The 27,785-nt window shown below is 35.0% G+C and overlaps 2 protein-coding genes across 2 annotated transcripts; one reads left to right on the top strand and one right to left on the bottom strand.

Moving 5' to 3' along the window:
* Positions 1-2,134: 2,134 nt before the first annotated feature.
* On the bottom strand, positions 2,135-2,980 carry LOC105796906 (E3 ubiquitin ligase BIG BROTHER-related). The gene has a single exon (XM_012626745.2). It carries the CDS (start codon positions 2,950-2,952, stop codon positions 2,284-2,286), a length of 669 nt encoding a protein of 222 aa, XP_012482199.1. The 5' UTR covers positions 2,953-2,980; the 3' UTR covers positions 2,135-2,283.
* Positions 2,981-20,318: 17,338 nt separating this feature from the next.
* Positions 20,319-22,868, top strand: LOC105796903 (receptor-like protein kinase ANXUR2). The gene has a single exon (XM_012626742.2). The coding sequence runs from the start codon at positions 20,319-20,321 to the stop codon at positions 22,866-22,868; it is 2,550 nt and encodes an 849-aa protein (XP_012482196.1).
* The last annotated feature ends 4,917 nt before the right edge of the window (positions 22,869-27,785 follow it).

The raw sequence follows: 27,785 nt of genomic DNA, 5'->3' as shown, positions 1-27,785 counted from the left end.
AGCAGCATTAAAGTATCTCGTGGAGCTCTCGTTTTGTTAAAAGGTAAAAGAACTAACAGTCTTTATATTCTGAAAGGTTCTACAGTGACCGGTGAAATCGGACGTCCCTCGTCCATTACAGAGTTGAAGTCAACTCGTTTGGAGCGGAGGCAACTTGGTCATAGGAGGGAAAAATGTATGAGCATTTCGTTGAAGAGAGGTTCTCTTTTGGATGCAGGTTTTGAAAAGTTAGGGCACTGTGTTCGTGAAAATCAGACCCGGGTTAGTTTTGATTTGGCAGTGCACAAGTCGAAGGCTAGGCATAGATTCGACTCAGTTAATTCCCTGCATAGTTCAAGATAGGCTCGTGGCGGGCTTTGGCAAAGATGGCGTTGTGGAAATATGAGTCAAGGTGGAGATTTGTTAAGTATGACTCCTATTTTTAGTCAAATTTGAGAAATAATCTTTTGGTTAAACTCTGTTTATTTGTTTCAGTCAAACACAGACTAGTTTAGATTATTTTATTATTATTTGACATATGAATTTAGCCTATAAATAAGCTATTTTACAACCTTAGTAAAGACACCATTAGATTAGAACTCATAACACATTCAGAGAATTTTGTGTTTACGTTTTAAGGGTTCTTTGTTTTTTCGAGTTTTCGGGGTTTAGTTTTATCTCCATCTTTTGTACTCTTCGTTCTTTTGCCATTAGAGTAAAATTATCTTTGCCCATGGTTTTTTATCCTCTTTGAAGGGGTTTTTTCACGTTAAATTTGTGTGTTCATCTTCTCAATTTCTTCTGCTATTTTTACTTGTTTGTTGCTTAATCGGGTCGATCCCTAATAGTTTGGTTTGAAGTTAAATAAAGATCAGGAAAGGAAAAAGGTGGACAACAGTTTCTATAAGCAAATTGTTGGTAGTTTGATGTATTTAACTACAACAAGGCCTGAGATTATGCACTCTTTGAGTTTGGTCAGTAGATACATGGAGAATCCAATAGAGATGCATATCGTCGCTGCCAAAAGAATTTTTCGATACTTGCACGGAACAAAAGAATATGAACTATTTTACAAGAACGCGATGAAGTCAGATTTTGTTGGGTTTACTGACAGAGATTGTGCAGGCGACACGGTTGACAAAAAAATCACTTCAGGTTACGTCTTTATGCTTGGTTCCGAAGCTGTTTCGTTTTCATCTAAAAAGCAACCTATTGTTATTTTGTCAACAACTGCAACTTCGCTCGTTGCAGCAACTTCATGTGCGTGTCAAGTGGTTTGGTTAAAGAAAATTCTTGAAGATTTGTAGTTCAAAAAGGAAGGAGCTATTGCAATCTATTGCGACAACAACTCAACCATTAAACTTTCAAAAAATCTCCTTTTACACGGAAGAAGTAAGCACATAGATGTGAAGTTTCATTTCTTAAAGGGTCTCACAAAGGATGGAACAATAGATTTTTCTACTGCAAAAGTGAACATCAAATTACTGATATAATGACCAAGCCTTTGAAGTTATCTATGTTTCAAAAACTTTTAGTTTAAGGGAGGGAATGTTAAGTAAAATTAATAATGTCAGTTGTTTTAGTCTATTGTTAATATCATAATCCTTAGGAAGTTGTTATTCATGCAATCACTTCCTTAGTTATTAGGTTGCAGTTCCAATTTTCTCTTCTAGTTGCTAATTTTTAGCTTTCATCTGTTATATGTACTGCCTATTTATAGGCTTCCTTTCTGAATAAAGTTGATGTGAAGATTTTCACTTACTCTCATCTCTTCTACTTTACTTAAACTCTGTTATTTTTTATTGTTAACAATCTTGACATCCCTTTATCTAGATTTATTATACATAAAAATAAGAAAGCTATCATTTCTATCTTTTTTTTTTGGATTTTAAGGTTTAGGATCATTCTCCTGACCAGTTTTCGATTCGAGCGACCAGTCCGGTTCAAGCAGTACTATCAAAATGTAAACATAAATAATTTTGGAAAATTATGTGACAAAAACGTAATTTTAATATATGTTTTTCTAACATCTCTCAATATTCAATAATCACATTAAATTTTAATAAAATTTGAAATCAAACGATATCTACCCATTAAATAAAAGATAAACTCTCTTAAAATTATTTTCTGAGTATCACTCAACTTAGCATGGATAAAATCATAATCAAAATCACTTTATTCTAATAAAACTTATGAAATTACACTTCGGAAACAATTTCCTACCATTAGGAATTGTTTCAAAGAAAAAGCAAAATCAGGAGCTTCTTAAAATAATTAAAACTAATATTAAAAAAATTAAAACCCCTAAACTTCACTTTTCAAGTTAGAGAAATCAAAACGACAACAAGGGCAACATTTCTTCTTCTTTAGCCAGGTTACAATGCAAGCTTCGTGAAAAACATGCGAGCAAGGCATGCGAGCCGCTTCGCCACCCACTGCCAATTCTTCCAAACAAATCGTACAATCTTTTTCCGCCGTTTCAACCACCGTCTTCCTCAAACTCCCCGCCACCACTTCCATCGCCACCCCTTCATCGTCATCATCATCTTCGATATCCATATCATCACTCCCAAAGTCAGGCACTTCATTTACAACAGCCTCAATCTCCACTTCCATTCTCAAAACCTTCCCATCTGCATCCCTAGCAGCCGCCGCCAAGTGAACTGCTGTGGTCGCTATTTCTTCCACCATGGACTGTTGAACCGGAACTCGCATAGAGTTAAGCATGTCTAAAACGGCACCGTTGCCGTCGTTAATCAAGTCGTCGAAAGGAAACTCGTGTATCACTTGAGAAAGAATCCTCCCGGCTTCCTCAAACAGTTCATCGACAATGATAAACGTGGCATTAACCTCGATTTCAAACACAGCAGAAGAAGAAGAAGAAGAAGAAGAAGAAGACAAAGGTTTGAGTTGTGGGACTTCCATGTTCATGTCCAGATACATTTGAGGGAAGTTGTTGAATTCCTCTGCCATTATTTATTAGAGAGAAACATTAGAAGAATAAAAAAATCAATACGTTGCGGGGAAGAACGCGAAGTGAACACTGAGAAAGTGGGTAACGAGGAAATTTGTATTATTATAAGAAACAAGTCGGCCCGGAGTCCCCCATTGATTGATGTTCTTTTACGCGGTTTTCTAACTTCTTGCTGTCGGCCATTTGAAGACAAAGCCCATTCATTTGGGCTAAACCGCTCAGTTTCTTAAACCAAACTCAAGCCTGCGCCTGCTTAAATATTTGGTTAAAATCAACTTTTACTCCCTGTAGTTTAGAAATATTTGATATTTAGTCCTCATAATTAAAAAGTAAAAAAATTGAATCCTTCTATTTTTTATTTAAAAATTATAATTAATTTCACACGACACCCTCATTCTAAATTGGTCTATAAACTTTAAAGTATTCTAATTACATAGCCAAACTATCAATGTTATATCAATCAAGTTCTTCTATTATTAAAATCGTTAATTTAATCATTAAATGACACGTGAAATATTATGTGACATAACTTAAAATGAAAATTTTAAATAAAAGTAAAAGTTGTCACATAATTTTTAAAAGTAAAACGAAAAATAAAGTAAAACCGAAAAAAGTGGGAGTGAATGATAAAACACCTGTAAAAGCTTTGAAAACCTTAAAACCAAGATATTTACAACATCCTTTTTTATAGTATTCAGTTTTCTTTAAAAAAAATTTAAGTTATGACACAGGGCAAAATACCATTAAAGACCCGTTTTTTTTAAATTTACCGAAATGGGCCAGGTATTTTATTATTTACCGGAATTGGCCATTTTCCCCGAAAACACGTCCCCGTCAGCGCGATGTCAGGGGACGTGTCAGCAAAACGCGTCCCTGGGGGCGCGCTTTGCTTACGTCGACACAAAGCGCGCTTACGAGGACGCGCTTTTCTGCCACGTAGGCAAAGCGCGCCCCTAGGGACGCATTTTTGCCGTTTCTCCATCGTTAGGTTTTGGGTTTTTAGGGTTAGGGTTTAAGGTTTTCAGGGTTAGGGTTTAAGGTTTTTAGGATTTTAGAGAAAAAAATTAAACAAATAAGAGATTAGGGTTTAGAGTTTAGAGTTTAGGGTTTAGAATGCTTTATCAGAAGAATTTTTGAAATCGCGCCCACGTGGACGCGCTTTTGCTACAGTTGGTCCTGAAAAAATAATTTCGAGTTGACGTTTCTGAGAAAATAGTATAAAAACACTTCAAGCAGGATGCTTTATCAGAAGAATTTCTAAAATCGTGCCCACGTGAACGCGTTTTTGCTACAGTTGGTCCTGAAAAAAAATTTCGAGTTGACGTTTCTGAGCGAATAGTATAAAAAACGCTTCAAGCAGATGCTTTATCAAAAGAATTTATGAAATCGCACCCTCGTGGACGCACTTTTGCTACAGTAGCATGTTTGGGTGAGGCTATAAATAAGGCAAAAAATGTTCTCAGATTGCATAAGTTACAGAGCAAAAAAATTTAGAGAGGTTAAGAAGGTTAGAAATTAAATATGAGTGAACGTATTAGTGTTGTTATTTACTATGATCGTGAGGTTTGCCACACCGAGAACGATATTGTTTTTTTCAGAGAATATGGTGCGACTAGTTTTTAACCAGAACATAGATTTGACAGAACTTCGTAAAAGAATTAGGCGTAAAATTTTCGGAACGACGCCAATGAAAGTTCTGTATATTACGTATCGATTTTGTTCTTCCGTTGATCCGGTGACATATGACTCGTTCGACATAAAAGGTGTTCTTGGAGACAATGGTGCAGACTCATCTTGCTAGTGGAGCACCTTATATTGAGTTATATGTACAATTTACATCGCCAAATAATGTACTTGCAACCGGTGTTCGAGATGTATACACGACCCCTAGCCGACACTCGGATAGCGGGTTACAAAACACGGAACAACTCATGTTTGGCAGCGGTGTGGAATGCACATCCTCTGTAAGACACTCTGTCGGTGGATGGGACATGTACGTCGGTGGCTCGATGTTTGATGCTGGAAATACGTACTGGGGAACGGCATCAAGTTCTAGTGGTTGGCAATCTACATCCAATTGGGGACGTTATGAAATGCCTAGAAGAAGGGATGATGTACTCCCTACGACGTCCACCGGTGAGGGGACCTCGTACGCTACAGATGATGGTGGGTTAGAAGATGACTCCGATGTGGATCCACCTCGAGAGCCCGAGCGCGATGGTGCAGAAGTTGACTTATTTTCTAAACCAGAGCCTATTCTAACAGAACCTGAAGATGCTGAAAAGAGTTCAGATGAAGAAGAAAATCCACGATTCAGAGCATACTCACCTCCAGCCCACATGCATAATGTCGATCTGTCTGCAGATGATGCGTTGGAGTTTCCAAATCTACCATACCGGTTGCGTGATCGTACAAGTTCGGGGGCTAGATTTGGGTGAATTTGAAGTTGGTAATCAGTTTTCCAACAAAGATAGTTTTATTGGTGCTTTAAAATAACATAGCATCAAAAACGGCGTTAACTACCACGTCGTTAAATCCAAATCTGATAAGTTTGAGGCGAAGTGTGCCGTGCAAGACAGCACATGTTCATGGAAAATTTACGCCTCGTTGAGGAAAAAGACAGGGTTGTGAGAGATAAAAAAGTACAAAGGTCCACATACATGTGTTGCAGGTACAGTATTGACGGTTTCTGAATAATATTGTTATTATGTAATGTTGCATTATTTAATGTACTCCGTTTATAGGTGTTTCACAAGATCATCACAAGATGGATTCAGCTATGTTAGCTAGCTTGATACTGCTCACGGTGAAAGTAGATCCCAGGACTTCAGTGCCGGTGTTAATTGCCAATATTTGTAGCCAAATGGGGTACACGCCCTCTTACCACAAGGCTTGGATAGCTAAGTAGAAGGCGTTGGAGAAGATGCATAGTGGGTGGGACGCCTCATTTAATGAAATATGGCAGTGGTGTCAAGTGCTAAAGAGATACGTCCCAGGTGTTATCACAGACCTTGAAACGGAACGTGCGTACTACAATGGCCGATTGCTACATGGATGCCAAGTGTTCAAATGCCTGTTTTGAACCTTTAAGCAATGCCGAGACGCATTTCCATACTGCAAGCCATTGGTACAAATTGACGGTACCTTCATGTTTGGTAGGTATACTCATCGGTTATTGCTTACAATGGCACAGGATGGCGGTGGGAGAATTCTTCCAATTGCGTTTGCAATAACACCGGGGGAGTCATCTGATGATTGGAATTCTTCCGATTTTTACTTTACTCGGTCGTGTCGCCTCGCACATCTCCCGATATAATGTTGCCAAGACAGCAGACCCCCAACTCAATTCACCAGCTGTTTTAAAATCAACGAGTTTCAGCAGTCATCTTAGATGTACGAGGTTCCATGACAAGTAAGGCATCAGATAACCTCCAATTATCTGAAGAATGTATGTCCGAGCATATTGAATTCTTTCTACTTCAGTTGAATCATCATCCGGCTCCGGGTATGTGTCTCGTAGCCAGCCCATCTCGATCTGACCTCCGTTAATTTTCTCCGAAATAGCGCCCAAAAGCTCGTAGCACACCGCTCCCCAATCGCTAGATTGAACAGACCCAGTTTTTGGGTACCCGTCCACCGGTAATCCCAATTGCAGATTTACATATTCCAAAGTGATAGTGCACTCTCCACATGGAAGATGGAATGTGTGCGTCTCGGGTCTCCACCTTTCGATCAACGCACTGATAAGTTTCGGGTCCAACTTGCATCCCCGGCCTACCGTCGCCACGTGTCAAAAACCCGCTTCCCGCAAGTAATTCTCTACCAACGGTGATGGAGGACCATGCATATTTCGGATATAACATTTTAATATCCGATCTACAGACTTTTATAACAAATAATAAATTAATAATTATCTAAAAATGCATAAATAAAAAAATCTTAAATAATTTTTAAAAAATAAATTTAACACTTACCATTTTCATTTGTTCGATGGATATGTGCTGGTTATCAATACTAATCAATTCTCCGACCATTGCTAAATTAGTACAAATTTTTACGATTTAAAAAAATTTAAAAAATAATTTTTTAAAATAATTAAAATAGGGATTTAAGATAAATTTAAGAGGAAATTGTGAGCAAATAAAATTAAATATGGATTTGAGAGAAATTTGGAAGGAAATTGAGAGCAAATTGAGAGCAAATTGAGAAAATAATTAAGAGAGTATTAGTTTGTGAAAAAAATGAAAGGGTGGGAGGGTTTTATAGGGTTTTTTTTACCGTTGGGGAGGCAACGGTAAAAAAATGATCGTTGCACTGTTCACGCGCGGGGAAAACGCATCCCCAGGGGAGCGCTACGTGGCAACAAAACGCGTCCCTGGGGGCGCGCTTTGCCTACATGGCAGAAAAACGCGTCCTCGTAAGTGCGCTTTGAGTCCACGTAAGCAAAGAGCGCCCCCAGGGACGCGTTTTACTGACACGTTCCCTGACATCGCACTGACAGTGACGCGTTTTCGGGGAAAATAGCCCATTCCGGTAAATAATAAAATATCGGGCCCATTTCGGTAAATTAAAAAAAAAGGGTTTTTTTGGTATTTTGCCCTATGACACATGATATATGATGTCTAATAACGACTTTAGTAATAAAAATGCCTTAATGGTATAACATCGATAATTTAAGGATATAATTAGAATATTTTAAAGCTTAAGAACTAATTTAAAATAAAAATCATAATTTAGGGATGTTTGATTTAATTATAATATAATAATTGAGATCATTAATATTTTCTTTACTCAAAGTTCTGTCCAATAATATATGCCACGTCATTCATATATATATATATACATATATATATCAACTTGGCTTGTTTTGAAATTTATCCAAATGAACACATGACATGTATAAACAGGCCAAATTGAAAGTTTTGAATGATTGGATTAAAATTTGTAAATAAAAAAGTTAAGAGGATTTAATGTTGTAACTTAAATATTTCTATTACAATACAAAATCTAATAATTTAACCTTAACAAATTTTAAGTTGTGTACAAATAAGTAAAATTAATAGCAACGAAATGAAATTTGAAATCATATAGAAGTATAAGTTTTCAATAGAAAAAAATTATTTTGCTACTTTATATCTATTTGTTCGATTCAAATGATTTTGTACGTGGATTGCCATCTGAATTATAATATTTAAAAATTTAATGTTTTAGTTAGTATTTTCATTAGAAAAACAATCATCCGACTCTTTTTGAAATGTGGATAGTCAAATTCGACTCTTTTTAAAAGGTTGATCAATGATAGAATATGGAGAAATACCAAGAATGTTTCATCTCATGTTGTCACATCTCAAAGAACAATATCTCGATCACAAGAAGTATGGAACAAGTTGAAAGGTAAACCTATATGTTATTATTGTGGTGTTGCAGGTCATATTAGACCTTTATGTTATAAGCTTTTCAATGATTTTAGATGGCACAAGGTGTTCCCACAAGATAAACCACGGGTTGAAGAATTCACAAGAAAGTGTGAGAAAAAATCAATCACATATCAGTTTTGAAGATTAATAAAAGATTGATGCTTGAATGAAACACAATGTTGCAACATATGTAGATCATGTTGAAGACATTTCGATCTTCATGAACAATTCTGGAAAATGTCCATATTATTCTACAAATTACAACTCTTGTTGTGATGATGTAACATCTTATCTTATTCCCTTTAATGAATTTGGTGTAAACTGACAAGGGGAGAAAGGAGCAGATGAGAGAAATTGACTTGTTACATTTTGTCTTAGAACATTTGCTACTACAAGTTGTGCATCAAATTTTACAAGAAACTTGCATTCATTTGGTTTTATGGCTGTTTTGTAGCTTACCTGATTACATATTGAATCCTTGATATAATATTGCTTGGAACTTAACTTGCTAATTTGATTTAAACATTGTAATGGGAGAAGTAGTTTCATATGTTTGGACTCACTTGTTCATTATGTTATGGGTTGAAAAATTTGTGAAATCTAAAGATTATGTGCCACTTGAGCTTGGCACACCTCGTGACACAACTAATTTGATTTTTTGTTAGAATGGCAAGATTTTTCAATTGAATCGGAATAGTTGGCTGGACCGATTGGATTGAGAATTGGTTGGGATACTGATCTAGAAAAGGACATTGAATTGGTTGACTTGATAACCCATATGGACTGATAGAATCAAGAGCCAATATGAATTGATTGAATTCAGTAAAAAACCAATTGAACTAGTTGAATTGGATTTCTAATATATTTTTAAAAATTTTTTTATAAACTTTTGAATGATTTAATTTAATTGAACATCGAACCGACAAATCGGTGGCCTAACCGATTTGACCACCAGTTTGACCACCAATCCAATTCTAGAAATCTTGCAAAATGGAGGAGTAATGCATGTTACTATTGCAATTCTACTGTTGCAATTCACAGTGTGAATTAATGTGTGTTACTATTATTGTTGCTGCTGCTATTATTTCTGCTGCTCCTATTATTACAATTCTATTGTTGCAATTTAAAGTCTGAATTTGGAGTTTGAGTTATGGTTTATTTTTTTAGACATTTGCTTGCTTGACTTTCATTTTGCTATGGAAGAATTCATTTTTACTCTAAGGTTTTGTAAAAAATTGAATCTTTATCTATTAATCAAAAAGAAATTATTTGGTGCATTTTCAGTAGAGTTTTAGACTCTACAAGTAGGTTAGGGTTGATCTACCGTAATTTAATATGTCAAATTAGGCTCTCTAGTACGCTTAAAGAGCTTGTTTCCGAACAATTTATATGTTTTTATCATGCTTTTACTTAGTTTTAGTTCTTTGCACAAATAAGTGATTAGTGTGTATTTTATACTATTTTGAGACCTGAGATGACCAATTGGCATTCGAGGCATCTAACGAGGTTGGTGGATTATATAGGGATAGTAAAATATTAAAATAAATAAATATTTTAAAAAATGTCAATATACCAAGTACTCACGTTTAATAAAAAAGAAGGAAATATATCCTTTTTTTAAGTATGAAATCAACAACTACGAAGAGTTTAAGTCCAAACAAGACATTTATGTATCACGATAAAGATGATAAATAATTCTTATGACTTTAACAGATCAAATAGTTCAATTTAATTAGATAAAGTTTATCTCATCCTCTAGTCGGACATTCCCACTGGTTGGTTGTCACCCTCAAATTATCATGCAATCGTGTCGTGTTCAACCACTTGTAACTTCTTGCCCAACTTATACCTATATCCACAATTTCCTGCACACAACTATGGCCGATCGAAAACAAATACATGTTCTTATTTTTCCATAATAGCCAACAAATAATTGGGAAGAACATTTGCCATTCAATATCATGATACCTATAATTACCTATATTTTAGAAATTCCACAGCAACCAATCTTAAAGCCAAAAGGAGAAAAATTGTACCTGATTATGTTTCGGCACAATTGACAACCACATTGCTTTAGCAAAATTGCAATCACGTAAAGCATGGATACCTGATTCATCAACATGGCTACACCTCCTACAACTTCTGTCATTCGCCATGTGTCTCATTACCCTTTCATCATTAGTCCAAATTCTTCCATGCCATAGAGTCCACATGAACATTGTAACTCTTTGAGGCACTATTGCTTCGCAGATCATTTTCCAAGTATGTGCATTGACACCCAAATCAAATTGATGGAGTCCCTTATAAGTTTTATATACGAGAACATCCTTCTAGTCACCCATTTCCATGCAAGACAATCTGGCCCAACATCTAATGAAGGTGGGACTACTACGCCTATTTGCAAAACAATGTTGTCAGGAAGTAAATTTCTTAGATAGCCTCAATCCCAATTACCATTATCATCCACCAAATCACTAATTCGAAGAGCATCATCCAAACTTGACCCTCTAGTATGCCATGTTCTCAAAATGACCACTTGAGGAACCTAAAGGTCATTCCAAAAATTCACCAAACGCCCATCCCCTCTTGCCTAATAAACATTTTCGAGTACCTCTGGCCAAAATTTCATGAGCGACCTCCAAAAGAAGAACAATTACTTCTTAAGATATCGGTTGGTGAAACTCCACAAAAATTATACTTGTTTTTTTACAACTTGTACCCATAAGGCTTCCGTCTTCGTAAGCAACTGGAATCCTAATTTCAATAAGAAAATTTTATTTTGGTCCATCAAGCAACGTATACCAAGCCCACCAACAGCCATAGGAGTACAACAAACATCTCAATGAAATAGTGCTGGCTTTCTCGTCTCAACCGTTGATCCCCAAATAAAATTCTAAGCCAACTTTTCAATTTCTCTACAGGCTGAAATTAACCTGAGCCGTTGCCATGAAATATTTCGGAATAGATAGGAATACTGCTTTTGCTAGCGTAACCTTACCGGCCAACAAAAGCTTCTTTACAACCTAGCCATTCAACTTGTTACAGACCTTCTTCACAACAAACTCAAATGACTGAATACCAACTCTCCCATGTAAAATCGGTATGCCAAGGTACTTCCCTAGATCATCAGTGCACACAAACTCCATTTTCCTACAAATAGCCGAAGATAATTCTTCTGGAACATTAGGTGAAAAAAAGATTTGGGATTTACCTTTGTTCACCTTTTGTCCAAAGTAGTAGCAAAACTGATATAGAATATCAGTAAAAATATCAACTTGCCTCAAATTAGCCTAATAGAATAACAATAAGTCGTCTGCAAAAAACAAATGAGAAATATTCGGTCCCTTCCTAGACAATCACAATGGAACCCATCTTTTTTTTATTAACTGCTTCATTGATTAGATGCCCCATCCGCTTTATACATAGAAAAAATAAATAAGGTGATAGAGGATCCTCTTGCCAGATACCACGAGAAGGTTAGAAAGCTTCAGTCATCATTCTATTCCAAAGAACTTGAAAAGATTATGAAGACACACAGCTAAGGATAACAGAAATTAGAGTAGTCGGAAAACCAACATTAGACAACGTTTCTTCCAAGAAATCCCACATTAATCTGTCATACGCCTTTTCTAAATCAATTTTAAGGATTATCCAAACTTCCTTCCTTTAAAGTTTTTTTATAGAATGAACAGCTTCCTGAGTGACAATAATATTGTCCGAAATATTTCTTCCCATCACAAAGCTGGCTTGATTTTGACTAACCAGTTTCATCATTATCGATATTAATTTGTTGACAATAGCTTTAGTGATAATTTTGTAAGCTACCGTACATAGACTAATAGGTCTAACATGCGAAACCCTCTCAGGTCCTTGAACTTTTGGAATAAGGACAAGCAATGTTTTATTCAGTCTTCGATCTAAAGGATACCTCTCCATTACCCACTGAACCATTCTACACACCGTCGACCCTACAACATCCCATTGTGATTAGTAGAATTTTGCATGAAATCCATCAATTCCAAGTGCTTTAAGTGGCGCCATATCAAACATTGCCTTACGAATCTCTACATCCAAGAACGTCATACACAACATGTTTCTTAAGCTTCATCGATTGAAAACACCACTCCTCACCATCAATTTTGAGACCTACAATTTTGTTATTTTGTCGTCTAGCCAATGTACGACTATGAAAAACTTTGGTATTCCTCTCTTCCTTCACAAGTCAATTAGAACATGATTTTTGGAACCATAATAATTCCTCATGATGCAAAATTTTCTCCACTTCTAGCCTCAGTTCCAACTCTTTATTATGAATGCGCTGAGAGTATCTTAATTCCATAATACGTTGCACCCGTTTAAGTTCTGAAATTAACTGGCACTTTCTTTAAAAGATATTACCGTAAACTGCCTTATTCCAGTCTTGAACCTCTACTTGAAACTAATTCAAATTGTCCACCACAGAAACATCATTCCTTCAACTCTAAGAAAACAGCCCTTTAAAATTCATATGTAACATCCAACTTTCCAAATAATGAAACGGTCTAACTTCTCTTCTTTGCTTCGGCTCTAAATAAAATAAAATCAGATGATGATAGGATTTTAGATGATAAAGGTTTCGAACATGACAATTCGACGCAAAGGAGAACCAAGCTGCATTACCCACTGCTTGGTCTAACCACTGAGACAGACCCCATTTACTCCAAGTAAATTGTAACCCACAAAAGCCTAAATCGCAGATGTTGTAATTAAACATGAATTCCCGAAAATACAGATATCCATTTCTTGTCGAATCTATACCTCAAATCCATTTTGAAGAATCTAAAATAGCATTGAAATCTCTAGCCAAAACCCATTGCACAATAATTTGTTTTGCCAATGAACCCAAATATTCCCATAATATTTTTCTTTTTGTCGGTTGAGGACTAGCATAGATAGTTGTACAAAGAAACTGAGAAGAACAATAAGTACCCCAGATCCTCAAATGAATTGCTTGAGGTTGTAAATCAAGAATTTCAACATGTACATTATCTTTCCAGAAAACCCAAATTCCCCCAGCAAAGCCTTCCACTTCAACTCTACACGAGTTCGAGAAACCAATTCTCCTCACAATAACTTCAGCACGCTCACCACTAATTCGCGTTTCAAAAAGAAAAAAAAATCAAGGTCAAACTCCCTTCTATATTCACTAATAAATTTTTGGAATTGGGGATGCTTTGTTCCTTGACAATTCTAAAAAAATCAGCTTAGAATCCATAACCATAAGCAATAGATAGTTGAAACCCACAATCAAACTAATGGCTGAGGAATGAACGACTTACCTCCTTTTCTTGATTCATTTCAGCTTCCATACCAACCATCAAAGAATTTGATAAATCCTCCGGTTTGTTTTGTTGATAGGAAGTTTCAATGGCTTGAATGATGCCTTCCATAACCTCTGAAATTCCCACCATAGGTTGATCATGATTCGTCGGCCCGATATCAGGTGGTTTTTTATGGTGCATTTCGCCTCCACAGTGACCTCCACTGTTCTTCCCATACTCTCCTTTCCCGTAACACCAAATTGAAACATTTCATTTTCTTTCCTAGAGCTTGATTCGTGTGCAATAACAAGACAATAGGCTTTGTGTTTATTTCTATCTAGGTTCATCTTAAAATTCACAGCTTGGGTATTCAAATTACCAAACGGCCTATCAAAGCTCGATTTCACCAAACTTGCTCCATCATTTAACCCATTAGCACCTTTACTTAAATGAAGCCCTGGACCACTATTATTGGGTCTCAATATCTGTAGATTTTTCCTATGTCCATTAGCTATAGCTACTCCTTTCCCTTTTTCCCTAGAAATAATTTTCCTATTCCCACCGACATTATCAGCCGCCTTCGAACTCATCCCTTCCACATATCTCAGCAAATCCACCATAACCTCGTTGTTTCCTTCTTTAGCAATAGAATCAAGTCCGTGATTAATGGTTGCACTATCAATTTTGCCCTCCCCCAGAATAAAGAGACGTGATCCCTTTAATCGGGTGTCTTGACCACCGTTAGCCACTATTTCAGACCCTTTAAGCCTTTCTCCCTGTTTTCATTCCACTAACATCCAAGGACCAAATTATTCTTTTTCAACCTTATTAATAAGATTTGATTCCTCCGTAACTAGTGCAGTGGTGTCCGTCGAGTTTCCCATAATGTCTGTCTCTCCCCCTAAACAGAGTACAGTTGTATGCACATACAACCCATAAGTTAAATAGATATTTGGTGAAGACTCGTATTCGACCCTCTGCGTTTTACCATTTATTCGAACCTTGGAAATAAAAGGTTTCCTGAGATCTATACACACCGCCAACTGAGCGAACCTTCCTCATATTGCTGTGTTCATATGTTCATCAATTTTAATCACCGGCCCAATTGTTTGGCCTATAGCCCGAAGCTGCATTTCTGAGTAGTATCCTTTCGATAAACCAATCAATTTTATCCAAACAATTTGATTATCTACTTCTGTGTTAGCAGCCAAGAAATCTGAGGACCAAGGTCTTATCGTTAGGTAATGACCAAAGATTACCTATGGACCACCCATTAGAATTCTGTCAGAATCATCATTGTCCTGGAAATGAACAAGGTAGAAATCGTTTTCCAAATCCATCAATTGAAATCGACCCGGTGGTTTCCACAGTGAAGAGACCTTATTTAGCAATGTATTAAACCCTATCTTCTTCCCCAATAGCTTCACCACAACAGTTAGGGCCATTTTGTGCTCTATAAATTGTTGAACATGATCGGAGAAAGTAATTGATGGAACTCCACCCACTAACACCGTGGTTACGTCTCCATCCTACAATTCAAAATTTTACTCTAAATCTATCATCGAATTGTGACTCGTTGGATCACCCATCAATTTAGTTTTATAAGATATCCTCGTCGTATTCACAGTCTCAATCTATATGGCCTGTCCATTTCCATCCACAGTCGGATTAGTCGAATCTGAAGGCTCATCCATATGTCGCCTAACCTTCTTCGTTGCCCTACCCACACCATTATTCGAACTCGTAGAGTTCGTTCCAACCACAAAGTCAACCGGAGGGAGAGTTTCTTCCATTTCTAGGTTTTTAAGATAATTATTTTTCTTTAAATTTGTTAGATTGAGTTTAAATTATTGCTTGTATAGATAATTTAGTAATAAAATTTTTCTCTACACAAAGCCACATACGTAAATTAAATCTAAACTATATAATTATTTTTCGTGTTTATTCTCTCATTTGTTTCAGTTTGTGCCAAACTTAGAACTACATCGTGTACAATAAGTTGTTTCAATTTATAACATACGGACACATAGTAACATATTCATTTTGCACTCAACTCGCGCAAATTCACCCATATTATCATTACCTTCAGAAATAGAGAAACTCCTCAGCTTTGGTCACTAGGAGTGTTCAAACAGTTAACTGATCGGTTAACCAAACCGAGCTAGTATTAACTGAATTAATCGAATTTTGTAATCTTTTAATCGTTAACTGAACCGAATTTTTTTCAAACAAATATTAACCGAATCAAAATATTTCGGTTAATTCGGTCAGTTAACCGAATTAACTGAAATTTATATGTTTTATTTTATTTTTGGTTAAAACAAGTATAAAATATATAATAAATAAATAAATTTATAATGTTCATTTGACCGAATTAACCGAACTAGTAATAGCCTAATATATAATATTATTTATTAAGTTCGGTTAATTTAGTTAATTACCCGATTTCGAACCGAATTAACTGTTAAATGAAATTCCAAAAAACCTTTAACCGACCTCTGATAAAACTATAAATTTCTACTATAAATTTTTGGTTAAAACAAGTATAAAATATATAATAAATAAACCGACCTTTAACCGAATTTTAACCGAATTTTGAACACCCCTATTGGCCACTATAAATTTCTACTTTATATAATTATTTTTAGATGGTTCTTTAATTATCACCCATATTAATTTTATTTGTTTGCATCAATATTAGAGGTATAAGATTTACGTGGTTAAATTCTATTTTGGCTTAATGATAAATTTGGCCATTAACGTTTACATGTTTTGTCAAAATGGTCCTAATTGTATTTTTGAGCCTTATTTGGCCATCAACCTTTTTTTTCAAACTTCTTTTCTAATAGATTTGATGAAAGTATCTGTTAAAAAATTTAACGTGGATGATGAGGAATACTTTTAATAAGATGTGATTTATTACTTAGGTAACACAATAAGATAATCACATATGAAAAATAATAAAATAAATAAATCATACATGAAATTAAAAAATAATTCTTAATTTAAAGAAAATAAACGTAATTATCTAAACAAAGGTTTCAAAATAAATGCTTACGTTTGTTTTCTAAGAGGTTTCAAAAGGTAATTAATAAATTGAACCGAAAATACTAAATGTGTGCATTCATTTAAAAACTTTTTTAGATAATTACGTTTATATTTTTAACTTCATGAATTATTTTTATTTTTTATTTTCCACATGTAATTATTTTGTTGGGTTATCTAAGTAATAAATTACATCTCATTAAAAATATTCCACGTATGAAATTCTACATCATCTTGTTAACTTTTTTAACGATACTTTCATCAAATTTGTAAAATAAAAAATAATTTGAAAAAGAATAAAGGTTGATGGCAAAAAATGCTCAAAAATACAATTAAAGTGATTTTGACAAAACATGTAACGTTAGTGGCCAAATTTATCTTTAAGCCTTCTATTTTAATTATTGTATATCGATTGCCTAATTACTTTAAAAGTTTATAGGACTCATCCTTTCAAAGTTCTCGAGTTTGATTATTGGAAAATTTTAATCCCTAATTAAAATCATAAAAATTTTGAAATTTAATGTTAAAATTATCTTATGTGAGTTATATATATATATATATTCTCGTTTAAATCACACATGATAAATTAATGACTATTATATCATTAATTAATTGACCAAAATTTCATAATTAATGCAAGTAATACGAATTACTTCTAACTTATTATTGAATTTGATACACATTCATTTCTCACTTATACCATAACAGTTTCAAATAATCAAAATGTGTTTATATACCTTAACCAGTAATTAAGGGTTCGATTTTTATTTTGGGCATGGAACAATTTTAAAATTTGTGGCCAACATCTACATTCTTAATAGGCCTACAGAATGCGAATGATTAGTTACTGGGCTCGTTCCAATAGATACCTTGAAAAAAAAAGTCAATAAAACATAATTTTATCAAGATTCCGCGCTCTTGCATGTATTAGCTCCATTTTTTTGGATTTTTTGAGCCGTTTATTATAACTCAGTTTGATTTGATTTGTTTTTGGTTTTTTCATATTTTTAAATTTACTTTGATAAAATATATTTATTTTATGGTTTTAAATATTATTAGACAAAATTTCAAATCCTTTTTCATAAATATTTCTAAAAGGTTTTAAAATTAAAACATTTTCACTATTTTAAATATAAAATATTTATTTTATATAATAAAAATATAATTCAATTTGGTTTGAATAACCATATTTTTAAATTTACTTTCCATAAACTGTCTAAACACTTCTATTCGAGTCAATTTCTAATTTTTTAATTATTCGTACTACTTTGAACTTACACAATGTTAGAAAAAGGAGATGCAATTAAATATGGGAATAACTTATATCAGGATAATTCTAAAAGCATAGTTTTTAGGCACAATTAAAATATTGTCACATTATCTAATTTTAAAGATAACAAAGTATTATTATATGAGAATAATTTATATTATTATGATCCTAAAACTATAGTTTTAGGCACCAATAAAATTTTGACACATCATCAAATTTTAAAGATTTAAAATTATTATTATACACCCGTTCACATTTAATCTATTCTTCAATTTTTTTAGGGATGAGTCATAAGTAATTAAAATAAAAATATTAAATAATTTCAAAATAAACTTACTCTAAGGCTGACATAAGTTTTTATCCCACTGTTTGTGCTTATCCAATAGTTTGAAACTAAGTTTATATCTTATGGTTTATATGATTTTGAAACTAATTTTTTTATAAAATTTTTATCTCACAGTTTTTCCTAATTTATAAAAAATTAATATTATTAAAACAAATTTTTTAATCAACAATTTCACTCATAATAAGAACTCATATTATTGAGAAAATCAAACAACATTTTTCCAATTGTGAATTCAATTATCGTTAATCTCATATTTATGTTGCAAAATGAATAATTATATTTTATTTTACATTTTTTAAAATTAAAAATTATATTTTATTGAATCTTCACTAATAAGAATTGTGCAAATTTCTTAGAGTTTCTATGTTATTTGATTTTTTATTTTAATTACTTATGTTTTTTATAAAAAAAATAGAGTTGGAGAATAGGTTTAATATAGATGAGTGTATAATAATAATAATAAAATAATAATAATAATAATAATTTATTATCTTAAAATTTAATGATGTGGCGAAATTTTATTGGTGCCTAAAAATTTTAGTTTTTAGGATCATCTTACTATAAGCTATTCTTTTATTATACACTTTCGGTTTTTGAGAAGTATTATGATCATCCAAAAGAAAGGTTTCAATTTTTTCAAATGAAGGATTTGAAGACCTATTGATTCTAACAAGTGATTGCAAAGTTGATCATTCGGACCTTTGAATTCATAGATGTGGATCTCAGACCTATGAGTGGGGATATTCCCGAAACTCACAAAGAAAAAAGGAAGTGAGTTAGACTAAAAGAGAAGCAACTTGGACAAAAAGAAACGAAGTGACTTAGACAATTTTTTTTTGTCAATAACCTCAGACTAATCAATCGAATATTGATTAATACGTAATCGATCTAACACTAATTGAAAACGACTCTTCTGCTCAGAAACGAAATGTTCCAAATGCTCCTGGGAAATTCTTGCTCCCACTGGACCATTTGTATCCATATGCATTAGGATCCCGATTCATGAATCTCTTAATCTAAGAAGTCAAAATAAGAGGATCGAAACATTTCTTTTGACTCTTTTTTAAATTCGATAAATGTTGGTTGATCGTATATTTCATTATAGTTCTATGATTCAGAGTATCATTTCCATTTGATCCCTTTGAATTATCTATATCTACTATCTTCTTCAATTTAATTTAACTTTAAATACATTACCTAAAATAATTAATTTTAAATAATAAACAAACATCTTTTCTTCTTTTACAATAGTCATTTTCCTAAAACTAATATTTTTATTTTGTGTAACCATTTTTTTATTTTATTCCAAAGCAGTCAAATTTTTCTTTTTCATTTTCATTTTAATTTTTAATCAAGTGACATAATTTGATAATACAATTAGTGGTGGCTATAAATTTTAATTATTTATTTCGGTTTTTAAAACTTTTATGATATTTTTCAGCTATAGTTCCAATATATTTTTTTCTCAAAATTTTAATGGTGTTTATGTAATTTAATTAAAGTTAAATTAAATTAAAGAAAATGTCATAATATTATTTACATATCTTTAAAATTTGATAACGTGACATTATTTTATTGATGTCCAAAATTATATTTTGAAGGATGATACTAATTTAAATTATCTGACATTTTAAGAAATAAAAAAAAATTGAATAGGGATAAAATAACAGAATTTTAAATCGGTTATAGAGTGGAAAGCAAGGGGAGTTTCAGAGATGGTAAGCCTAAAAGCTTAAAGAAAGGCCAAGTGGCCCCCTTCTATAGAAAGGCCATTCAATTCATCTATTTTATGTTAATACTTAAATTAGTCACCATTCATTCCACTCGCTCTTTTAACGTAATTCTTTGATTTTCACCTGAAAATTTCCCCACTAATCTATGGATTTCATCAATGTTTTGAATTAGGAAATAATAAATAAAAAAATCTGCTTCTTACCCTGTTTCTCTCTCTCTCTCTCATTTCCTGAAATTTTTTTTTCTCTCAAACATGATGAAATCCATCTCTAAAACCTTGCTTTTCGCTCTTTGTTATTGTTTTTTTACTCATTTTCTTGCAAAAAGTAATCCAGATTCAACACACAAGGGCTATATCCTTTCTTGTGGAGCATCAGAAGACGCCGCCACCGATGCCGATGGTCGGAAATGGGGTCCCGACGCCAAGTTTTTAACCTCTTCCCGTGATACAGAGGCCGCCACGGCTCAATATCAGGACCCTTCGTTGCCAACAGCGGTTCCATACATGACGGCGAGGATTTTCAAATCATCATCAACATCGTACAAGTTTCCCGTTACACCCAATACCCGCCATTGGCTCAGGCTCTATTTTTACCCCTCCACTTACAACGGTCTCGACCCTTTCACCTCCTATTTCTCCGTCGTGGCCAACGGCGTCACTCTTCTCCACAACTTCAGCGGCGCCATCACCGCAAAAGCTTTCACGCAGGGTTACATTATAAGAGAATTCTGTTTAACACCCGTTGGATCGGGTGATCTCAATGTTACCATCACTCCCGCTAAGGGATCATATGCTTACGTTAATGGCATTGAACTGGTCCCTATGCCTGATATATTCCAAAAGCCTGCAATTTTCCTTGGATTTAGTGATCAATACTTGGAACTCACTAGCTGTACGTTGCAAACAATGTTTAGGTTAAACGTAGGTGGACAGTTCATTCCTCCCAACAAAGATTCCGGGCTTACTCGAACGTGGTACGACGATTTCCCGTATTTGTTTGGCAGCGGGATCGGTGTGACGTCCAGGGCCGATAAAAACTTAAGCATCCAATACTCGAAAAGCGTACCGGAAGTGATTGCGCCGGTGGATGTGTACTCTACGGGGAGAACGATGGGGCCGAGTGCGCGCGTTAATGCAAATTATAATCTCACTTGGATTTTTCAAGTTGATGCAAATTTCACATATGTTGTTAGGCTCCATTTTTGTGAGTATGAGGTTAATAAAATCAATGAAAGAGTGTTTGATATTTATATTAACAATCAAACAGCACAAAGTCCGAGTGATATAATTGCATGGGTTGGAGGTCAGGGGAGACCTATTTATAAAGATTTTGCGGCCTATGTTTCGGATCGTCCCGGAGACGAGGAGATGTGGGTGCAATTGCATCCCACCGTATCAATGAAACCCAAGCATCTTAATGCACTTCTTAACGGATTGGAGATTTTCAAAATGAACGACTCCAATATGAATTTGGCTGGTCCGAATCCGGTGCCGTCCCAAATGCTTACTGATGCAGAAGCAGAAGCAGAAAGTAAACGATTCTCAGAGTCAGAGGCTAGAAATGGGCCATTAATTGCTGGTGGGGTTGCTGGAGGGGTTGCTAGTTGTGCTTTAGTGGTTGCCATTGTTGTTGTTGTTGTTGTAAAGAAAAAGAAGAAAACCGGAAAAACTCTCAGTTCGGTGATAACGTATGGCAGTTCACATTCATCGTCAACCGGAAAAACCTTTCCCGGTAGCCAGATTTCGAACCTTGCTGCCGGTCTCTGCAGGCATTTCTCTTTGTCGGAGATAAAACATGGCACCAAGAACTTCGACGAATCACGCGTTATTGGTGTTGGAGGATTTGGCAATGTTTACAGGGGTACTATAGATGGAGGAACTAAAGTTGCCATCAAAAGATCAAACCCTTCTTCGGAACAAGGAGTACACGAATTCCAGACCGAAATCGAGATGCTGTCGAAGCTTAGACACCGGCATTTAGTGTCATTAATCGGATTTTGCGAAGAAGGCGGAGAGATGATTTTGGTCTATGATTATATGGCTAATGGGACCTTAAGGGAACATTTGTATAAGACGAATAAACCTCCCTTGCCTTGGAAGCAAAGATTGGAAATATGCATTGGAGCTGCAAGAGGACTTCACTATCTTCACACTGGCGCAAGGCACACAATCATACACAGAGATGTTAAGACTACAAACATTTTATTGGATGAGAAATGGGTTGCCAAAGTTTCTGATTTTGGACTATCGAAAACTGGTCCAAATCTAGAACAAGATCATGTTAGTACAATGGTGAAAGGTAGTTTTGGTTACTTGGACCCCGAATATTTCCGTAGGCAACAATTAACCGAAAAATCCGATGTTTACTCCTTTGGAGTAGTCCTTTTCGAAGTGTTGTGTGCTAGACCAGTACTAGACGCGAGCTTGCCTAAGGAACAAGTTAGTCTTGGCGATTATGCTCGGATTTGCGAAAGGAAAGGAACACTCCATGAAATCATTGATCCCCATCTTAAGGGAAGGATTAATCCAGAGTGCCTTAGGAAATTCACTGAGATTGCAGGAAAGTGTTTATTGGATCATGGGACTGATCGACCTTCGATGGGTGATGTGCTGTGGAATCTCGAGTTTTCCCTTCAATTGGAGGAACATCCAGGAGGGATGCTAGTGGCTGAAAACAAGGCCAATAATGCTTATGCTACACATACAGCAACCATCGCTGCTGATGAAGCGATAGTTAACGATGACGTTGATTCAAACCGAAGTGCCGTTTTCTCACAGCTTGTGGATCTCAAAGGAAGATAGTACATATGCTGCTGTCATCCAAGTTTTCCCACCTTCCAAGAGTTGCGCAACTATATTACTCGGATTCATGTCCCAACATATGTTCTATTTGTACTTTAGGGAAAATGGTGAGTCGTGACAACGGACTAACTCAGAATTAAATTAGGAAGATGCTTTTCTTAAGGTTTGTATTTGATGCCGTTTTAGGCCATGTACGTATGGCTTTCTTTTTTTGTTTTTTGGGTACAGATAGAGGCTTAGAAAGCCGTACCAGTTATAGGCCATGTCTGTCTTTAAAATGTTGAAATCAAAGGTTGCTCATTTTGTAAACTAGTTTATTATTGGGTAACTACACAATTAGTGTAAGTTTTTTTTTATCATTTAATTTAAGAAAAGTTACAATTTAGTCACTAAATTTTTCAAAATTATTTTTTTATTACTTGACTATTAAGTGACATTTTTAATTGGTATAATAACAATTTTAGTCTTCAAATTTTATACTTTCTATCAATTTCACCCGATTATATATAAAATGATAAAATTGAATTTTTAATTTTTTAAAAACTCTAAAATTAAAATTAATATAAAAAATAAAATTTTCAGAAATGGATAAAGTGAGACAAAATGAAGGAAAATTATTTCCAAACCCTCCAAAATTTCTCTCTATATTATATGTATAGAAATATCTAATGCCCATTTTTTTAAAAACATAGGAAAAAAACTAAACAATATTATTGGTTCTTTATTTTTTACCTCTTTTATTTCTTAAATTTTGTTATAAAAAATCAAAATATAATTTTAGGTTTTGAAAAATAATTTAAATTAATTAAAAATTTAAACTGAGTCTACAAAGAAAAACTTCCTACATGTTTTGTAATTTTTTGGCTAGAAAAAGGACATCAAAGTCGATTTCACAAGCCTTTTTAATATCAGTTGTGGATGTTTTTGAGAGGCATGAAACTTGACTTAAATATTACTAATTTGGTTTCAAGAAACATTATGAAAACATGTAATAATCTAACATTTATTTTGATTTTGTTCTATTTTAATTTTTATTGGATTCTAGTGAAGGATAATTTTCTTTATTTCCCTACATATTAGTTCTTCAACAACAACAATTTGGAGATTTTTCTAGAATTTTCTCTAAACTTTTCTATTTTAAAAACAATTTTGAGTTTTTTATAATTTTATATAGAACTAGGGTTCAATAGACAAAAAATATAAAACACTAAAATTGTTATTATATCAACTAAAATGAGCTACTTAACAGTCAGGTGACAAGAAAAATAATTTGAAAAGATTAATTATCAAATTGTCACTTTATTTAGTTAAGTGACCAAAATAAAACTTACCCATAGCTTAATGACTAATGGTACAATTTACCCTTTATTATTTTACCCTTTTCATTTCATTTCTTTTCTTTTTATACTTTTTAGCATCATAAATTGGGGAAAGAATTAAAATTCTAGTACATAGGATGTGTTTGGTTGGGTGAAAAATTGGAGGAATAAAAAGTGAAAAGAAAATAAATTTTGAATGTGCATTGGTAGAGAAGAAAAGTGACAGGAAAAAAAATAGAGAGATAATCATTTTATCCTAATGCATAAAATCAATCTTTCCAAATTGAAAATAAGAGAGAGATGCCTCTTAGTTAAAAATTATATATTTTTCAAACATTTTTCTTTCATTTTTTCATCCTTCCAGTAAAATATATTTATCATATTTCTAATTTTCTACCCTTCAATTTTTCATTTTTCCAATTTTCTTCCCTTAAATGTTAACATAATCTTACTATTTCAATTGTGATTATGTGCATAGTTCATTTTTTGTGTGTGTGAAAATAAATGGAGGCTAGAAGCCAACAACGTACAAAGGAAAAGTGTCGAGCATTTGTATAGTTAGAGAGGCCTGAAACATCATCATTCAACACGTCAAGAACAACAGAAAAAGGGTCTAAGGGTACTTGCAACCCAGGTCTCTGTTAGAGCTATTTTAGCCACATTACCATCCTTCGAATATTTGAAACATGCACTACCCAGTTCCTTCTACTTAATTCCTCAACTTTACTAAATACATCATTGCCTCGACCAATAAGAGGAGTTAATAATATGAAGGTTATCACATTCCAACAGTATTTGCTAAAAGCCTTTGTCCCAGGCAATCTTCAAGGCTTCAAGCCATCCAAAACAACATGCAGTTCTACTTCAAGAACGTTGCTCACACCAATGAATCTGCAATAGCCAACTTCCCATTTCCCAACGCATTCCTAATCAAACCAGCAGCCCGGACTTAACACCACCTACAGAAACAGCACCATCAGTATTGAGTTTAACCCACCCCGAACTAGTTGGGACCAGACCGAAATCCCTTCACCCATGCTTTGCACTGGCCCTTCTTGGTTCCTTGCACAATTGGAATCTTGACAAGCATGCTCAAAAAGTATCAGGTTTTTATTATTGTAAATCCACAAACGTAAATAATAATAATAAAAAGTTTGTGTAAAAAAATATATCTATAAAAATATATATATAGAAAAAAAAGATTTTGATTGAATGATAAAATTGAGATTGAATTTTTCTTTTTAAACAAAAATGAACCTAGGCTAAAAGCCAACCAAAGTTAACAGTCATTGACAATAGGTGGCCTGCTCTTCCCATTCAGCCATGAGTTTGACAAATGGAGGAGGGTGCCGAACCAGCTGCAAACCCAATGGGCGATCCCTAGCGAGCTTGGTGACGGAATCCGCTGCCGCATTTGCACCCCGCAGAACATGACGCACCGATACCTGCCACGACCGAGACAAAAGGCCACGAACAGCCATTACGAGCTCCAACATCTCCTCCCTGTAACATCCGTGACAAGGTCCACCGCAGCTCGACTATCAGATTCCACCACCAAGCACCGAATACCCGCATCCCAAGCCACAGACAAGCCGTCATACATCTCCCAATGCTCAGCTAGCAACATCGAGCAGCAACCAATACTCCAACTTGTTAAGTTTAGTTCCCATGCAAAGGTGGCCATGCACGAGATGCAAAGGTGGTCATGCTCGAAGAAATAGCAGCAAGCAGTGATGCCATGGTGTGCAACAATCAAGTTTGAAGTCGCCAATCCACTTGCTTGCTTTTAGTTCCATTTTGATTGTTTTGTAATCTAGTTCATGTTGAACTAAGTAGGTAAATGTTTTGATATTGATTGGTGAAAAGTCAAGAATGCAAGTTGTACAAGCTAATCTTGTAAGTTTCAATGCAAATTAGTGGAGTTAGGTAGTTGATTAGGTGATCACTTGTTTGTTTTACTTGTTGACTGAAATATGTAATGGCTTAATGCCTTGTTAGAGTGTTAATGAAAAATATCAGCTTATTTTTCATTCAATCTTCCTCTCTCTTTTCTGTTATTCACTAGCTAGTTTCATTTTCTGTTCTTGCTTCTGAGTTTGTTTCTTCACCAAGGTTCGAGGCTTGCTATTCAAGTAAGATACAAAACAGCCTGTTATTGTCTCCTTGTTCCAACAATTGGTATCTAGAGCTTCATTCTTAGTGGACCTGTTGTATTAAACTAAGAAAGCTGAATGTCTTCCTCAAGTTTTTCACCAGCAGCCCCACCAGTCTTCAATAGAGATGGCTTCCACATATGGTGGTCAAGATGAAGACTTACCTGCAGCCTTTGATCGTGGGAAGTTGTTAACACAGATGCTGAGCCAGCACCACTGAGGGCTAATCCCACAGTAGCTCAGATAAGGCAGCATGCTGATGAGAGGACCAAAAGGCATAAAGCCATATCCTGCATCCAAAACTGTGTATCAGATGTCATCTTCACCAGAATTATGGCCTGTGAGACTCCAAAACAGGCCTGGGATAAGCTTAAGGAGGAGTTTCAAGGCACTGAGAGAACAAGGCAACAGCAGCTATTAAATTTGAGAAGGGATTTCGAGAATCTAAAGATGAAGGAAGAAGAAACAGTGAAGCAGTATGCAAACAGAATCATAGCAGTGGTTAACAGTATAAGGCTCCTTGGTGAGCACTTTGATGAGGCAAGAATTGTGGAAAAGGTCCTCTCCACTTTGCCTGAGAGATATGAGGCCAAGATATCCTCCTTAGAGGACTCAAGAGACCTTGCTACCATCTCTTTGACTGAGCTAATCAACACTTTCTATGCTCAGGAACAAAGGAGAGCTAGCAGAGCTGAAGATCACCAGGAAGGTGCATTCAATGCCAAGGCCAGAGAAGCCTCGAGCTTCAATGCTCCAAGAGGCAAGAGGCTTTGGAAAAACAGGCCTAAGACTGATACTGCAAGGAGTAATGACCAGCCCTGCAGACATTGCAAGAGGCCAGGTCATCCAGAAGACAGATGCTGGTTTAGGCCAGATGCAGTATGCCAACACTGCAAGAAGAAGGGCCATGTTGAAAGGGTCTGTAAAAACAGGAGTAAGCCAAGGCGAGAATCAATTTCAAAGATCAAAGGTTGAAGCTCGAGTAGGCGAGGGGATAGTGACCAAGAAGAACGGTCTTTCTTTGTTTCACGCTTAGTTGTTGAGAAGAAATGCTCAAAAGGTGGTTGTTGGACGATGGTTGCACTAACCACATGTCACCAGATGCCTCCTTGTTTAAAACCTTGGATGAAGTTATAAAACCAAGGTCAAGGTTGGAAATGGTCAGTTTATAAGGACTGAAGGAAGAGGAGAAGTGCTGATATGTACTCCCACAGGCAACAAGATCATTCCAAATGTGCTGTTGGTGCCAGAGATTGACAGAAACCTTCTCAGCATAGCTCAACTGCTCGAGAAAGGTTATTCTGTTGTGTTCAAGGACAAACAACGCCACATTACTGATCCAAGTGGATCAAGCCTTATGACAGTCACAATGACTGATAAATGCTTTGAGGTTCACTGGGCAAATGACTCAAACTCAGCATACACAGCCTCTGTTGATGACTCCA

Source organism: Gossypium raimondii, chromosome 3 (genome assembly GCF_025698545.1).
Source record: "Gossypium raimondii isolate GPD5lz chromosome 3, ASM2569854v1, whole genome shotgun sequence".
NCBI lineage: Eukaryota > Viridiplantae > Streptophyta > Magnoliopsida > Malvales > Malvaceae > Gossypium > Gossypium raimondii.
Note: the sequence above shows the minus strand (reverse complement) of the source record. Positions and strands in the feature narration are given on the sequence as shown.

Excerpts from the sequence above, each read along its gene's own strand:
- LOC105796903 (XM_012626742.2), top strand. The coding sequence starts at position 20,319 with ATGATGAAATCCATCTCTAAAACCTTGCTTTTCGCTCTTTGTTATTGT.
- LOC105796906 (XM_012626745.2), bottom strand. The coding sequence starts at position 2,952 with ATGGCAGAGGAATTCAACAACTTCCCTCAAATGTATCTGGACATGAAC.